General features: G+C 49.3%; 1 protein-coding gene across 1 annotated transcript; it reads left to right on the top strand.

Moving 5' to 3' along the window:
* Window positions 1–10126: 10126 nt before the first annotated feature.
* MIND_01152600 (Ribonucleotide reductase small subunit) lies at window positions 10127–11187 on the top strand (the record flags this gene model as incomplete). The annotated part of the gene is made up of 4 exons (XM_037368055.1): window positions 10127–10231; window positions 10279–10524; window positions 10572–10681; window positions 10755–11187. 4 exons carry the CDS (start codon window positions 10127–10129, stop codon window positions 11185–11187), a joined length of 894 nt encoding a protein of 297 aa, XP_037214981.1.
* Window positions 11188–16154: the final 4967 nt, after the last annotated feature.

Raw genomic sequence — 16154 nt, 5'->3', positions numbered from 1 at the left:
CTTCTCCGAGTGCCATACCACGGTCGACGCAGTAGGAGCAGCCCGCCTCTACTACCGGAATGTCTGGCGCCATCACGGGACTCCCGGAGAAGTACGTCTCCGACCGTGGCTCACAGTTCATCGCGGACTTCACCCGAGAACTCTGGCGTCTAATCGGCATCAAGCCAGCCACGTCCACCGCGTATCATCCGCAAACGGACGGTCAGACAGAGCGCGTCAACCAGGAGTTGGAGCAGTACCTGCGGATCTTCACCAACTATCAGCAGGACGACTGGGATGAGCTGATTCCGGCCGCGGAGTTCGCTTACAACAACCACGTCCACTCATCCACGCAGCAAGTCCCCTTCATGACGGACACGGGACGGCTTCCGCGCATGGGCTTTGAACCCGGAGCCCGTTCCGCTATGGAGTCTGTGAACGAGTTCCGCCGACCGATCGCCACTGGGGTTGCCGAAGCCAAGGCCGCTCACTAAGGCCAAGGAAGAGTATAAGCGCTACTACGACCGGAGACGCACTCCGTCTCCGGAGTTCAAGGTTGGCGACCGTGTTTGGCTGGATGCCTCTGACATCAGGACGACTCGCCCCTCGGAGAAGTTCTCCCACCGCCGCCTCGGTCCGTTCAAGATAGTCGCGGAGATCAGCAAAGGTGCCTACAAGCTCGACCTCCCTCCGCGCTACTCGAAGCTCCACCCGGTCTTCCCCGTCGTCAAGCTTGAGCTCGCCCAAGACGACCCCTTCGACGGACGCCCCGGCTACGACCAGCCCCTCCGGACCTCGAGGACGGAGTCCCGGAGTGGGAAGTAGAGGAGATCTTGGACGCAAGGGTGAGGTATAAACGGCTGAATTACGTCCGTCAGATGGAAAGGGCTACGACGCGTCGCCACGACCAGTGGGTCCGCTTCGACCGCGTCTTCGCCCCGGACAAAATCGCGGAGTTCTACCGTAAGTACCCTGGCAAACCACGGCACATCGCCTCCGCAACCTTCGACTCGATTCCGTTCCGGTCTATGCGTCGGGGACGCCGCATTCAAAGGGGGGGTGATGTCAGGGGAACCTCCCTTTCGGCCCCTCGGAGACGATCCCGATTCCGGTCCGACTCCGGTTCCGACTCCGGTGATCGCATCACCGCCTCCGTCAGGCGCATCGCCGCCCCCCGCCTGGCGATCCCCCTGGGACCTGGCCTGCGACATGGCGCAGGCATACTGCACGGAGCAACGATCAACCTTGGCGCGTCAAGAGCGCAGTATATAGTTCCGCTACCTAGCAGGCGGACCCTTAGAGTTTCTTCTCTTTGGATCCTCCCCTGCTAGGTCAGCCTCACTTGTATTTGCTTACTTCTATTCACTCTTTGGATCCTCCCCTGCTAGGACCTTGATCTCAGGCCTCCGGGGTTGCCCTTACAGTTGTATTATATTTCTCCAATTTATTCTGCAAGGCTTGAGCCTGCACTTTTCTTTCCCTTTTGGGTAAAAGAGCTCAGATACAATCACTGAACATCCTCCATTTTTTGTATGGTCACATTGCCCTTTGTTGTGGCACTGTATGCCTTCTGCCATATGTTATTAAATTTCTCCAATTTATTCTGCAAGGGACAAGCCTGCACTTTTCTTTCCTTTCTGAGTAACAGAGCTCAGATACCATCCCTGAACATCCTCCATTTTTTGTATGGTCACATTGCTCTCTGTTGTGGCACCGTAACCCTGCTGCTGCTCAATACTATAGTGAAACTGCTCTATTATATTTCCTGAATTTATTCTGCACAGTCAAGCATTCACTTTTGGGTAGAAGGGCTCAGATATGTTCCGTTTGTTTACAGAATTTCTCATTCGATCATATGGCGCTCTGTTGCCCTAGTATAAGCATTCATAACCACATTTTAATAATGCTAACCGGTCTTATGACCAAGCATTAGAAATCATCCAAATTGTCTCAGGATGTCTGAAATGAATATTCCGACCCTTCCACCAACATCCGTCACATCCCGTGTCACCTCATTTGCTCTTGTGGGTCTTGCTCTATTATATTTGGAGACATTATTTTGGTATATTAAGTGCTTAGTTTCTGTTTCCTTTTTGGGGAAGACACCTCAGATATGATCATGAGAGGGTCACATGTGACATTGCTGACAGAGCCCGGGGTAATCCCTAGTGTTTTAGTGAATTTATAATGCAACACTTTATTGCACATTGCTCATTGATATTTAATACACTAGTACTTATTCAGGAGACGGTGGCAAATCACCAGACATGACTAAAGCACGTATTCCATGCAGTTAGGTAACTCTGCCATGGCAGTAGCCACATTTGCCTGGTTAGCACAATTTGCTATAATATCTCTTTGCCAATTTCAGTGTGCATTACCATTTATATATTTAGACCAATTTGTACTTTCCAGGGCCCATATACCATACAGTTGAAAGTAACCTACCAGGTCATCTGAATGCTTGTAACAGGCCTGCAGCCAAGTTGGCACAGAGATAATCTATTCCTATCAAGTGAATTATCAGTATTTTTTTTCTCTCTCTCTTATAGCATCCAGTCGTTCTGCTTATAATCAGGCTGACAAATATATACAGGAAAAGACTAGATAACGATTAACTGCTCTACCACTAGTATACTACAGGTCAACATATTTATTTTTGGCTTGAGATAGACTCATTAGGTAGCAGCCAGTGTGAGTACCTAAATGGCACTCAAGAATAATGAACTCTAGTATGTGTTTTGCCAGCAATTATCATTTATATCAGCTTTGACTTGACACATTGGTGGTATATTTTTCTGCTCTTCATTGTCTATGCATTATTTACTTTAATTTCCAATTTCAGCCTGTAGTATCATGTATATTATAGGCCTATATCTGCTTTGATCTGCAGATTCAAGCAACAGACTCAGACATATAAATGGACCTTAAGCTGTTCCACAGCCTCACCGTTTTCCATCCAGTTCCCCTATCTTCTCACCACATCTTGCTGGGTGCAATACTACATTTTCCCATTACCTCAATCCTTGCATTGACGTCTATGACTACGGCTTGTGTTATATCCCAGTGCATCTTTGGACGCTCCGAGGGTTATCCTTGGAGCGCAACAGGGTTTTTACGCAGTGAAGGTATCTGAGCGTTTCCCTTCAAACAGTTAATCTGCACGCAGACTCCCTCGGACCTGTTCGGACCCTCCGCCCATCAACTCGGATCTTTACCCATTTGGACTTTGGTTTGTTTACTTATATCCGTTAGGCGTTCACCTTGTTTCCTTTGACACATGTATGTCTTCTCGTTCCCCTTACTTACTATGCCTTTGTACTTAACCCGCAGGGAGATCCTGTGGACCACATCGGATCTCCCTGCGAGGTCATATGCCTTATGCCTACCACTTAGTATAAATACTGGACTCGACGATCCTGTACTTCAGTTTTGTTATTAACGTTTCTTGCCTCGCTCTCCGCTCTCATCCGACTCCCTCTGCGTTCTTAGCCTTATCGCCTTCGGCTTCTCCGAACGTATCCGCAGGAGTTTACATATTTGTTCAAACTTACTTTCGGCCTGCAAGGCGTGTAGTCGCTCACTCCGATATAGTGTTGTGATAGCCACTCGGTTTTGCTTCGGACTTTCCGTTACTTCCTTTCGGTTCCTGCACGGCACTTAACAGCTTGCCACTTACTCGTCTTTGTCATTATATGCACACACCGCCACCACTTTTGTCTCTCCTCTGCAATTCCTTTATGTCAGATTACTTGCCTTGAAGCATTCCATTCTGGGTACTGCAGATTGCATGGTTCTTTAGCAGATCAATGTCAAGGCCACATTTGTCATTGTACCACTTCCAGAGGATGATTAGCAGTTCCTCTGCAAAGAAATCTATGGACTTCACCAAGGCTAGTTAATGGTAGAACTGTAATTTCAAAGAGGCAGGGCTATTCTAAGGTTGTACTCAACTGCGCTGTGTATACATTTGAAAACAGGACAGTGCCACTATGATCATGGTTGTCCATGCCCATGACATCAATATAGTGGGCATTCTCTTCCACTAATTATTATTATTCTTATTGTCAAATATGAGGTAACCATCTATCCTTACATTTGATTTAAATGGACTGATTAATGCTTGACTGCTGTTTTAGTTTATGATATTGAGATGGCTGATAAATATGGTACTAGTAGTTGGTTTGTATATTATGGTATTATTCCAAGTAGGGTTCTCTTGGGTCTCAGTTCTCTTGAATTTGCTATAATTTAGTGTTTTTCCTTGAACCATTTATGTGTAAATAACTACTGCTGCTGTTTATCAAGCTGCCTAATATAGTGAAGGCTTTGACAGACAGTGTGTTGTGGTGTGGTGTGGTGGTGTTGTGGTGGTGGGGGGGGTGTGGTGGTGGTGGTGGGGTGTGTTTTTGTGGTGGGCTGAAATAGTTAGTAATATTTGTTAGGGTTCGGTTAGCTGCCTCCTTGAGCGGCCTTGTTAGGGTTCGGTTAGAGTTTGGTTTGTTGTGTTGGTTAGGTTTGGTTAGTTGCCTCGCCGGGAGCGGCCTTGTTAGGGTTTGAGTTAGGGTTCGGTTCATACGTCAGTGTGTTGTGGGGAAATAGAAGGTTGTTGTTGGTATTTAATACATTCACATTGGTATAATACACATCTACTATAACATCTCATGCTATATTGTACAGCACCTTCCTTTCCTTTCTGGGTAGGAGACCTTGGATACCACATTCAAATATCCAACATTTTTACATTTGTCCAGCTGGGGTCCTTAAAAGCAATAAAAATATTGTGAACTTGATAAAATAATTCCTGTGAGACTAGAGGCACTCACTATATCCCCCGGACTTGTCAGAACAATTCTACATTATATTACAGCTTTCCCATCTGTATATGTCACCGCACCTGTCACCTGGGTTATTGCTACCAAGCCTGTTGTATTATATTTCTCCAATTTATTCTGCAAGGGTTGAGCCTGCACTTTTCTTTCCCTTTTGGGTAAAAGAGCTCAGATACAATCACTGAACATCCTCCATTTTTTGTATGGTCACATTGCCCTTTGTTGTGGCACTGTATGCCTTCTGCCATATGTTATTAAATTTCTCCAATTTATTCTGCAAGGGACAAGCCTGCACTTTTCTTTCCTTTCTGAGTAACAGAGCTCAGATACCATCCCTGAACATCCTCCATTTTTTGTATGGTCACATTGCTCTCTGTTGTGGCACCGTAACCCTGCTGCTGCTCAATACTATAGTGAAACTGCTCTATTATATTTCCTGAATTTATTCTGCACAGTCAAGCATTCACTTTTGGGTAGAAGGGCTCAGATATGTTCCGTTTGTTTACAGAATTTCTCATTCGATCATATGGCGCTCTGTTGCCCTAGTATAAGCATTCATAACCACATTTTAATAATGCTAACCGGTCTTATGACCAAGCATTAGAAATCATCCAAATTGTCTCAGGATGTCTGAAATGAATATTCCGACCCTTCCACCAACATCCGTCACATCCCGTGTCACCTCATTTGCTCTTGTGGGTCTTGCTCTATTATATTTGGAGACATTATTTTGGTATATTAAGTGCTTAGTTTCTGTTTCCTTTTTGGGGAAGACACCTCAGATATGATCATGAGAGGGTCACATGTGACATTGCTGACAGAGCCCGGGGTAATCCCTAGTGTTTTAGTGAATTTATAATGCAACACTTTATTGCACATTGCTCATTGATATTTAATACACTAGTACTTATTCAGGAGACGGTGGCAAATCACCAGACATGACTAAAGCACGTATTCCATGCAGTTAGGTAACTCTGCCATGGCAGTAGCCACATTTGCCTGGTTAGCACAATTTGCTATAATATCTCTTTGCCAATTTCAGTGTGCATTACCATTTATATATTTAGACCAATTTGTACTTTCCAGGGCCCATATACCATACAGTTGAAAGTAACCTACCAGGTCATCTGAATGCTTGTAACAGGCCTGCAGCCAAGTTGGCACAGAGATAATCTATTCCTATCAAGTGAATTATCAGTATTTTTTTTCTCTCTCTTATAGCATCCAGTCGTTCTGCTTATAATCAGGCTGACAAATATATACAGGAAAAGACTAGATAACGATTAACTGCTCTACCACTAGTATACTACAGGTCAACATATTTATTTTTGGCTTGAGATAGACTCATTAGGTAGCAGCCAGTGTGAGTACCTAAATGGCACTCAAGAATAATGAACTCTAGTATGTGTTTTGCCAGCAATTATCATTTATATCAGCTTTGACTTGACACATTGGTGGTATATTTTTTTGCTCTTCATTGTCTATGCATTATTTACTTTAATTTCCAATTTCAGCCTGTAGTATCATGTATATTATAGGCCTATATCTGCTTTGATCTGCAGATTCAAGCAACAGACTCAGACATATAAATGGACCTTAAGCTGTTCCACAGCCTCACCGTTTTCCATCCAGTTCCCCTATCTTCTCACCACATCTTGCTGGGTGCAATACTACATTTTCCCATTACCTCAATCCTTGCATTGACGTCTATGACTACGGCTTGTGTTATATCCCGTGCATCTTTGGACGCTCCGAGGGTTATCCTTGGAGCGCAACAGGGTTTTTACGCAGTGAAGGTATCTGAGCGTTTCCCTTCAAACAGTTAATCTGCACGCAGACTCCCTCGGACCTGTTCGGACCCTCCGCCCATCAACTCGGATCTTTACCCATTTGGACTTTGGTTTGTTTACTTATATCCGTTAGGCGTTCACCTTGTTTCCTTTGACACATGTATGTCTTCTCGTTCCCCTTACTTACTATGCCTTTGTACTTAACCCGCAGGGAGATCCTGTGGACCACATCGGATCTCCCTGCGAGGTCATATGCCTTATGCCTACCACTTAGTATAAATACTCGGACTCGACGATCCTGTACTTCAGTTTTGTTATTAACGTTTTCCTGCTCGCTCTCCGCTCTCATCCGACTCCCTCTGCGTTCTTAGCCTTATCGCCTTCGGCTTCTCCGAACGTATCCGCAGGAGTTTACATATTTGTTCAAACTTACTTTCGGCCTGCAAGACGTGTAGTCGCTCACTCCGATATAGTGTTGTGATAGCCACTCGGTTTTGCTTCGGACTTTCCGTTACTTCCTTTCGGTTCCTGCGGCGGCACTTAACAGCTTGCCACTTACTCGTCTTTGTCATTATATGCACACACCGCCACCACTTTTGTCTCTCCTCTGCAATTCCTTTATGTCAGATTACTTGCCTTGAAGCATTCCATTCTGGGTACTGCAGATTGCATGGTTCTTTAGCAGATCAATGTCAAGGCCACATTTGTCATTGTACCACTTCCAGAGGATGATTAGCAGTTCCTCTGCAAAGAAATCTATGGACTTCACCAAGGCTAGTTAATGGTAGAACTGTAATTTCAAAGAGGCAGGGCTATTCTAAGGTTGTACTCAACTGCGCTGTGTATACATTTGAAAACAGGACAGTGCCACTATGATCATGGTTGTCCATGCCCATGACATCAATATAGTGGGCATTCTCTTCCACTAATTATTATTATTCTTATTGTCAAATATGAGGTAACCATCTATCCTTACATTTGATTTAAATGGACTGATTAATGCTTGACTGCTGTTTTAGTTTATGATATTGAGATGGCTGATAAATATGGTACTAGTAGTTGGTTTGTATATTATGGTATTATTCCAAGTAGGGTTCTCTTGGGTCTCAGTTCTCTTGAATTTGCTATAATTTAGTGTTTTTCCTTGAACCATTTATGTGTAAATAACTACTGCTGCTGTTTATCAAGCTGCCTAATATAGTGAAGGCTAGGATTATTCCGCTCCCGGGAGGGGGGGCTTAATCCAAGGGGGGCAGTGGATTACCAAGCTGTCAAAGTCACAGGGTACCGAACATGTTCGGTACCCCGTGACCTGTCAAAGGCACGTGCGCAACATGTTCGGTACCCCGTGATCTGTCAAACTCACGTGGTACCGAACATGTTCGGTACCCCGTGACCTGTCAAAGTCACGTGTAGGCGGCAGCCGCCCTCGCCTCGGGGCCTCATTGGCGGCGGCGCAGCCGCCGCCCACACCCACAATGGCAGGTCACTCAGTCACACCTCAGATGTCTTTGCCATGTCCTCTACTTCATCCCTCTGGACATCTTGGACCAAGCGCATTGAGTCGGTGGCACCCTGTGCTCGCTTATGATCTTCTCCGTGCGCGCCCGCAATGGTGCGTCCACGCGCTTTGGGCGTCTTCTCCGACTTACGCCAGGCCTCTAGAGGACCCTCCGTTCTACCATTGGATTGGGCGTGTACCTTGCCGTACCGCTCGCATCGCCGGTTTGATAGTCGGCGTAGAGGAACGTGAATATGGAGTGATTTATTATGGCCCGTTCTACTTTTTACTCCCCGCCACTACGCCTTATCCTTCCCCTCAGTCGATGACGGCACTGGCGTTGTCGAGTCGGTTCATCGCCCCGACTCTGACCCCGTTCCCTTCCCCGCTCTTGTGTCCGTAGGCAACCAAGCCGTAGTTGTCGGTCGGATTCTCACAGGCCCTCGTGGTGTTACTCTTCGAGTTCACTCCCTCAGTCTGCCTTTCCTTTACCGGTCATTCTTGCCCTTCTCACACCTCCTAGCCCGTTGCTCTTCTCCTAATGAAGAGCCCACCCATTTGATCCATGCAATTCACTTAACAAAGTACTATTACCACCTATCTTCGCCTTTTAGTTTGCCGACCCCCGACAATTTCCTCGCTCTCCTTTGCTCCTACATTGCCGCCTCCGATCTTACCCCTACTCTTGGACGCGTCCGCGCTGTTGGTAGACTCAGTGCGATGGCCGACCGCGTTGCTGCAGCTGAGTGGGCGCGCCGCACTTCTTCGTTTGGCCCTCCTCTAGCCCAGGAGGCCAGGGTTCGCCGCTTGTTCGTCTGGGCCGTTCGCAAGCTAGTCCAGCTAGATACTCTCGCACACCAACCCCAGGACCCAGAGAGTGACGATTTTTTACTTGTCCTTTTGCCTTCAGCTATTGCCGCTTCCGCTGCCGCCGCCGATGCCGCCGATGCCGCTGCCGCCGCCGCCGATCCTGCTGCCGCTGCTTCTGTCGGCATGTCTTCGCCTCATTACTCTGCCCCCGGCCTATTTAAATGAATGTTAGCATAGGTAGCATGTGATCTTCTATGCCTTTCTTTCCTCCACCATCGCTTTTTGAATGGACACGACTGCCAGAGTCCGTGGCCCCATTGTTTGTGTGCGACATTTTCCGGGCTCGTAAGAATCGTGCGTCTGTCGGCTACCGCCTTCGCATCCGAGTTCACTCCGGCCGTAGCTCAGCCTCCTCTCTTCCATTGGGTAGGCAGGGTACCTTGTCGAACAGTTAGGATCGTTGGTTGCGTCAACGCCGCCATCCCCCGCAGCAGCCTCATCCGCTACTCAGGTTCGCCATCTCTCGTCTCTTTTTCTTTTTAGCCCCTACTTCATGAGTACTTTTCAGTGACAGACGGCACTGCCGTTGTTGATTGTTTATACCGTCCCGGAACTCCCGATGCCACTTTTCAGCCCGTTGCAGGCCAGACTGTCGTCGTCATCATCGGGCATATTATCGAAGCATTCGAAGGCCGGGTACTCCTAGTCGACAACATATTCCCTGCGCCCTCAGTCCACGAGCAACGTCAACACATGTCACTAGTGTCTTTCCTTCATCGTCACTATTATGATGTTGCCTTCCCCTTCTATTTTCCCACTGAAGAAAACTTTTCTGCCCTGCTCAAGTACCACGTTGACACCACCGGATGTTTCCCAACTTTTTCGGCCGTTTTTCCGTTGGATTACTCCGGGCAATGGCGGACCGAGTCGCTGCCGCCGAGTGCATTCGTCATGCTCCCCCAGGAATCTCGGACACCCCACATCATCGTCGTACCCGTCTCGTGTGGTTGTTTGTGTGGGCCCTAGTCCGTCTAGGATCTCCAGCGGTTGCAGTGTTAGAACACGGGGTCCTTCTCTGGTGATCATCTTAGCCGTCGTCTATTGCCGTTGCTTACCTTGCCATGTATTTCGTGTGACCATATACATTATATATACTTGCTTACATACATTCCCTCTCTTAGCTTGCCGTCTGCCAATCTGTGCCCGCTTCCTCCATGGCCGCTGCCGCTCCACCGTCGAGCTTCAGTTCACCTGTGCTGGATCCCGTGTTGAGCGCGTCCTCCGACCGCCTTTTTTTCTTCCCTATCAAGTATCCTGATGTGCGTCGTGGCCCTTCTCGATGTCCGCTGTTCATCACACCCCACAGATATGGGCGTTCTACAAGAAAGCACAGAGTTCCTTCTGGATTGCCGAGGAGCTCGACTTTTCCAGGGACTTAGAGCATTGGCGCTACAAACTTACTGGCGACGAGCGCGACTTCATCTCCCACATTTTGGCCTTCTTCGCGGCTTCCGACACCATCGTCAACGACAACTTACTCGAGCGGTTTTCTCGCGAGGTGCAGCTGCCAGAAGCCCGTTGCTTTTACGCTTTCCAGGCCATGATGGAAAATGTACATTCTGAAGTTTACGGCGCTGCTTATCGACACCTACATCCAAGATGCTCAGGAACGTGTACGCCTCTTCCGTGCCATCGAAACTATTCCCTGCGTGCAGCGTAAGGCTGAATGGGCCCTCCGTTGGATCCAAGACCCCCATTCTTCGTTTGCCGTGCGCCTTGTCGCTTTTGCCGCCCGTGGGCATTTTCTTTTCGAGCTCGTTTGCTGCCATTTTCTGGCTCAAGGAAGCGTGGTCTTATGCCGGGTTTGGCCACCTCCAATGAATTCATCAGTCGAGATGAAGGCCTTCACACCGACTTTGCTTGTCTGCTTTTTGGGCACTTGCAGTCTCGGCCTCCTCCTTCCGTCATCCAGACTATCATCACAGATGCTGTAGATGTCGAAAAAGCTTTTCTTGCCGACGCCTTAGCCAACCGACTCTTGGGAATGAACGAAAAGTTGATGAGCCGCTACGTCGAATTTGTCGCTGACCGCCTCCTTGTCGCCCTCGGCAACGAAAAGGTCTACTGCGTCCCCAACCCCTTTGACTTTATGGATATGATTTCTATGGAAGGCAAAACAATTTTTTCGAGCGACGTGTCTGACTATTCCAATGCGGCGCGCACTTCGTCCAGTGTTCCTGTTACTAAGGCAAAGTTGTCAGTGTCTCTTCTTTAGTATTTTATCCCTTTCTGACATGCATCTGTGTTTAGTGAGCTTGACGCGCATTTTTGAACTTTCAGTCGCATGCCTTGTTATTATTTTTTTTTTTCCTTGTCTTTGGAGGACAAAATATATGTTTTTCTCTTTTGATTATTCACCCATGTGACCATCGCCGCTGCCGCTGCCGCTGCCGCTGCCGTCACCATCATCAAGTTGCTGGGGAATTCCCTAGTGATGTCATTGCATCTCGACTTCTCGTATATAAGCGTGTCATCGTCCGCACTTTTACTCTCGTTTCCTCTCTTTCTGCCACCATGTCGAAACGTTCCAGTTCTCCTTCTACAGAGTTGGTGTCCACCGTCTCGCCCGTGCCGCTGCTGACGCGTTTGGTTTGCCAGTACCACTGGTCCCATGCCTCTCCCAGCGCCCTCGTTCAGAATGCTGCGTTACTTGCCATCAACCCCTGCTCTCTTGTTCAACGTCCGCTGTTCCATTTTGCCTGTTTGTTCGTCTCACGCGTTTGTTAGCGACGAACTTCCCTTCTCCTCCCCAGCTCTGTCGTTTCTCCCCCTTCGTACGTCTGCCTCTTGCCACTCGTTCTCACCCCTAACCCTCTTGTAGTTCGTCTCCTCCGGTCGGACCGCCATCCTTGCACCAGTTGGTTTTCATTTCTTTTTTCTCTTTTTTCCTGTTGACGCCTGTACTTCGCAGGACCGTCGGCGAGGTTCTAGGGTATCGTCCGCTCATGTTCCTCTTTGTTGCCTTACCCCTTTTCTCTTAGCGCTGATTATGCTCGTGTCGCCTCGAACCTTCCTCTGCGTGGCGGTGCCGCCAGTGCTTATCGTCGCGAGTATGCCGAGGTTTTTTTCGACGATCTCTTCTCCGCCGCCCGCGACAAGTGCATTGTCTGTTTCACCCGAGGTGTCACCGCTGGCCATTCCACTTCTGACTGCCCCTCTGGACTTGCGGAATCCCGAGTCGACAATACTTACAACAAGTTCTCCAAGAATGGCATTAACCTTCAGCTTCCTGACCGCGGCACTTGGTGTTTCATGTGCTGGATCGCTACTGCCGATGTACGTCCTTATTCGCCGCCTTCCCCTTTCTCAATATCTTTTCAGGGACGTAAAGACGGCTGGCATTCTGGATCCTACGGCAAAAAGTGTCCCAATTCCCGTATCCTCAAACCTTGGCTTTACATAGTCATGTTGGACCCTCAACCGCAGCCTCACCTGATCACCACTGGCCTAGTCCCTTCCGCTGTTCTCCATGACCCTGTCCCTGGTTTTGGGGCGTTCTGTCGTTGGGCCGAAACACCAGTCCCCTCATCACCTCGGAAACCTGATGAACTTTCATGTCCTTGCCATGTATTGGTTCAGTACTCGTGTCCCTGTCGTTAATCTTCCCGATTCTCTTCGTGAGCTCGTTGTCGACTTATTCAATCGCACTAAGCAGGCCGACCGTGCCGCCTATAGTTCTGTAATGCCGTCATAGTTTATAAACATTCGTGTTTTTTATAATCAATCTCGCGTGACCCTCATTCCTGCCTCTTGCTTGCATTTACGATGCCGACTTCGGATGCGTGAGTCGTGTCTCTTGTAGGACTTCTCGCCAGCTACAAGGCGGATTTTAGGTTTTGCCCATCTTCCTCTTCGCCCGCGCAATGCATTGACCCATCTGCCTTGTCCTCCGACCGCTTATCTTCTCCTTCAAGTCCGCAACGGTTCGTCTACCCAGTTCATTCGCAGTTCTACACACCTTTGCTTTGCCAGGCCTATTGGTCTCCTGTCAGTCTCACACCACCGAGGTCCTACCCTGCGTCGCTGGCTGTATACCCTCGCGTTTTTATGACGTTGTTTCGCCAGACTCGTTATTTGTGCCGCCTTTGTGTCCTTTTGGGCTTTGATGGCAAACATGCCTCGGCGCTCTGCCCCCGGTCGCCGCTCGCCGACCAAGCTTGCCTCTCGTTCGGCCCCTCAATGCTTCCAGTGCATCCAGGTTGGTGTCCTCGTTGTGGTTGTCTTCCGGTAAGTGTTTTTGTTCCGTAATCCCACTGCGGGCTATTCTTATTATTTTTAGCGTCATTGGGCTCGATGCCATGTCGACGGCTCCTGCTCCAACTCGGATTTGCTGGGTTGTCTCTCTTCCACTTTAGTCTCAGCTCATTGGCCGCGTTACTCGCTCGCTGCTTCCTGTCTCCTTCCACTTTGGGTCTTGCAATCGGACTCGGTCCAGTTGTCGGCTTTTCGTTTGTGGGCAGTCCGCCCCGTTCATCATGAACTGGGACTCGTCAACCTTCATCTCATTACTATGTGGTGGATCGACAAGACCTCGTTTCTTGCCCTTCGTCCTTGCCTCAAGCCCTTGATAGAGGATTTACGACGTTCGGTGATCATAGAGAATGCCATTTGGTTGGCGGCATCGGAGGCTGCCGCCTTTGCCGCTGCCGCCTTTGCCGCTGCCTCCACTGGTGACTGACTTCGTGTAGTTGACTGTGTCACATTTTACTTCTCTCTCTGTCTCTCTCCATGTGCTTTCGCTCCATTGGGCATGTCCTCTCTCCAGCGTAGTTGTCCAGTCTGCTGTTCTCTAGTCGATGAACCTTTGTCTTTGCATGATCAGCGCTGCCATGTCGGTCGCCGTCGTCACTACTTTTAGAGACGTTCCTGTCACTGTCCGTCGACACACAGATCATCGGTCCTTTCAGTGTCCAGCGTGCCCTTACAGGACAGACCGTGGTGTTACCCTGCAGGCATGTTCTTCCTCTTTACTTTGGTATTTTTTCTTTTCTAATCTGCTTCCCTCTCTTTAGTACCACTGCGACTGGCAGTGTCCTGGACGCTTTACCAGTTCGGATGTTCTCATGTCATCTCCTGATGCTTCGCCTAGTACCCCCCCCCAGACGCCGCCACAGCCGCTTCCATCGCCCCCTCTCTCTGGCCCCCCTCCCACAAACTTTTCCCCGATTCACGCACCGTCACGTCTCATGGGAGTTACGATTTGCTGCGCTACGATCTGGTCATCAACACAGCACACAAAATTTTCATCTGCCTACATTGTCAGAGCATGCTTGATCCCGAGCAAGTCCATCACCATATCACTCGTTGCCACCTACCTCGTATTGCGGAACCACCTCCTCTAACCATGGTTCCCGATCTTGTTTCTCAGTTCCACCTTGTGTCTCACTCGGAGCTGCACACTTTTGTTGCACCCCTGGCTCGCCTCTTCCCTCTGCTGCATTTGGTCTGGCCCTCTCGTCGGCGCATTTCTATGAGTGCGCTCGATGTCTCCATGCATTCTCCTCTAAAGCCAGCCTGCGTGTCCACTCCTGCTCCCGAGGCGCCTCTTTTGCACCTGGCCGTGTTGGCTACGCCCAACAGTTCTTGCCTGGTCAACACCGACCGTGGTTCCTCGTCGAGCTGCCACTCCTCACTAGCCACTCTGACGCTGAACTGTCTAGTGCCGTTGGTCGTTTGGACTTGGGAATCCCCAACTATAACGATGCAGGTCCTTCCGCACCCCTCGATGAGCGCAAGAAGAGCAACTTCATAGTCAGGGAGCAGTGGAACACTATCATAGATCATGTTACCCCTCAGCAAGCCCAAGAGCTTACCCGACTTTCCACCGCGGCAGATGCGCAGCATTCTCTTGGTCCTGTAGTTGTTTCGTCTATGCGGCGTTTCCAGTTGGTCATGTCACACCATCACGCTTTTGGCACCCTGCGCGACTTAGCAGACTTCGGCATGCAGTAAGCAGAGTGCTGCTCGTTTTGTCTCGTCTCACCCTAACGCTGTAGCCGCGAGTCCCTCAACTCTTTTCATCATATCACCTTAGACAGCTGCGACAGGTATGGACGTACGTGGTGGGCTCTGATCTTCAACCTCTGCCGTCAAGTAGAGCCACCTGCGGGCTATTCCCCATCGTTTTCCTACCATCTTTCGCCAGATCAGATTTCGGCCATCCGTCATCTATTGGACGTCCACAAACGACAACTGGCATCGCGCTCTTCTCCTTTGTCGTCTCCTTTCCTTGCCGCTGCCACGCCCTCGGTCGATGTCGATGGGGGTGGCAGTGATTCAGAATCTGACGCTGAGGATGAGAATGACGGGGCGGTCAGCTCTAGCTATCTCGATGTTCCTCCACCCTCATCTATGACCGAGTTAGAGTCTGCCATTCATCGAGTCATGGTGTCTCTCGTCTGCTGCCTGGCGACAGGCCCCCGCCGCAGCAAATTTTTCTCTCCTCTCCTCGTCTTCGTCGTCCTCGCCAGTCTTCGCAATGACGGCGGCCTTCGTCCCGCCACTACCATCACGCAGCGTATTGCTCATTTTATCTATGGGGGGGCGCGGTACGCTGCTTCTCGAGATTGAAAATCACCTCGATGCAGATCCTACTTTGTCTTTTCCCGAAGTCCACGAGCACTTCAAGAAGTACCACCTTAGTGCTTTCCCTTCCCCTTTGTCTGGCCTTTTCCAGACTTTCGTCCTTCTCCGAGTCATCGCCAACACTGAAACTACGCCATTCATTGGACGCTGGCTCAATGCTGACCATACCTTGATCGACTGGGGTGGCAAATCAGTTTCTCTCGACGTTATACGCAGGCCCTACGATGCTCTTTTGGAGGACATATCCGATATTATTTGCAATCGCCTCTTTTACCGCAAACCTATTCCCGCCGACCTCTCTGCCGATTTCTTTCGTGATCGCGTCCTCCTCGATCCGCATTCTAATGTTTCTATTGGGTTTTGCGCCTTAGACCTCCCCGACAATCATCTTTGCAGCTCCGATGATGTTAGCCGGCGATATATTCTCTGGCTGATCCATAACTGTCCGGATAATTTCGTACCTTTTACCGGATGGCCAGATTCGTTGGCGGGAGCCCGCGGCACGCCAAATTATGCAAGCGCTCGATGAGCTTACGTTAAAGATGGCTTTAGCCGCTCAGATCGGTTCTCCTTGCCTCTTCCGTGCCTCGGAATTGG

The sequence above is a fragment of the Mycena indigotica genome (assembly GCF_014461135.1).
Source record: "Mycena indigotica strain 171206Taipei chromosome Unknown Mind.scaff0011, whole genome shotgun sequence".
Classification (NCBI taxonomy): domain Eukaryota; kingdom Fungi; phylum Basidiomycota; class Agaricomycetes; order Agaricales; family Mycenaceae; genus Mycena; species Mycena indigotica.
The sequence above is the reverse complement of the archived record's forward strand: the minus strand, read 5'-3'. Positions and strand labels throughout refer to the sequence as shown.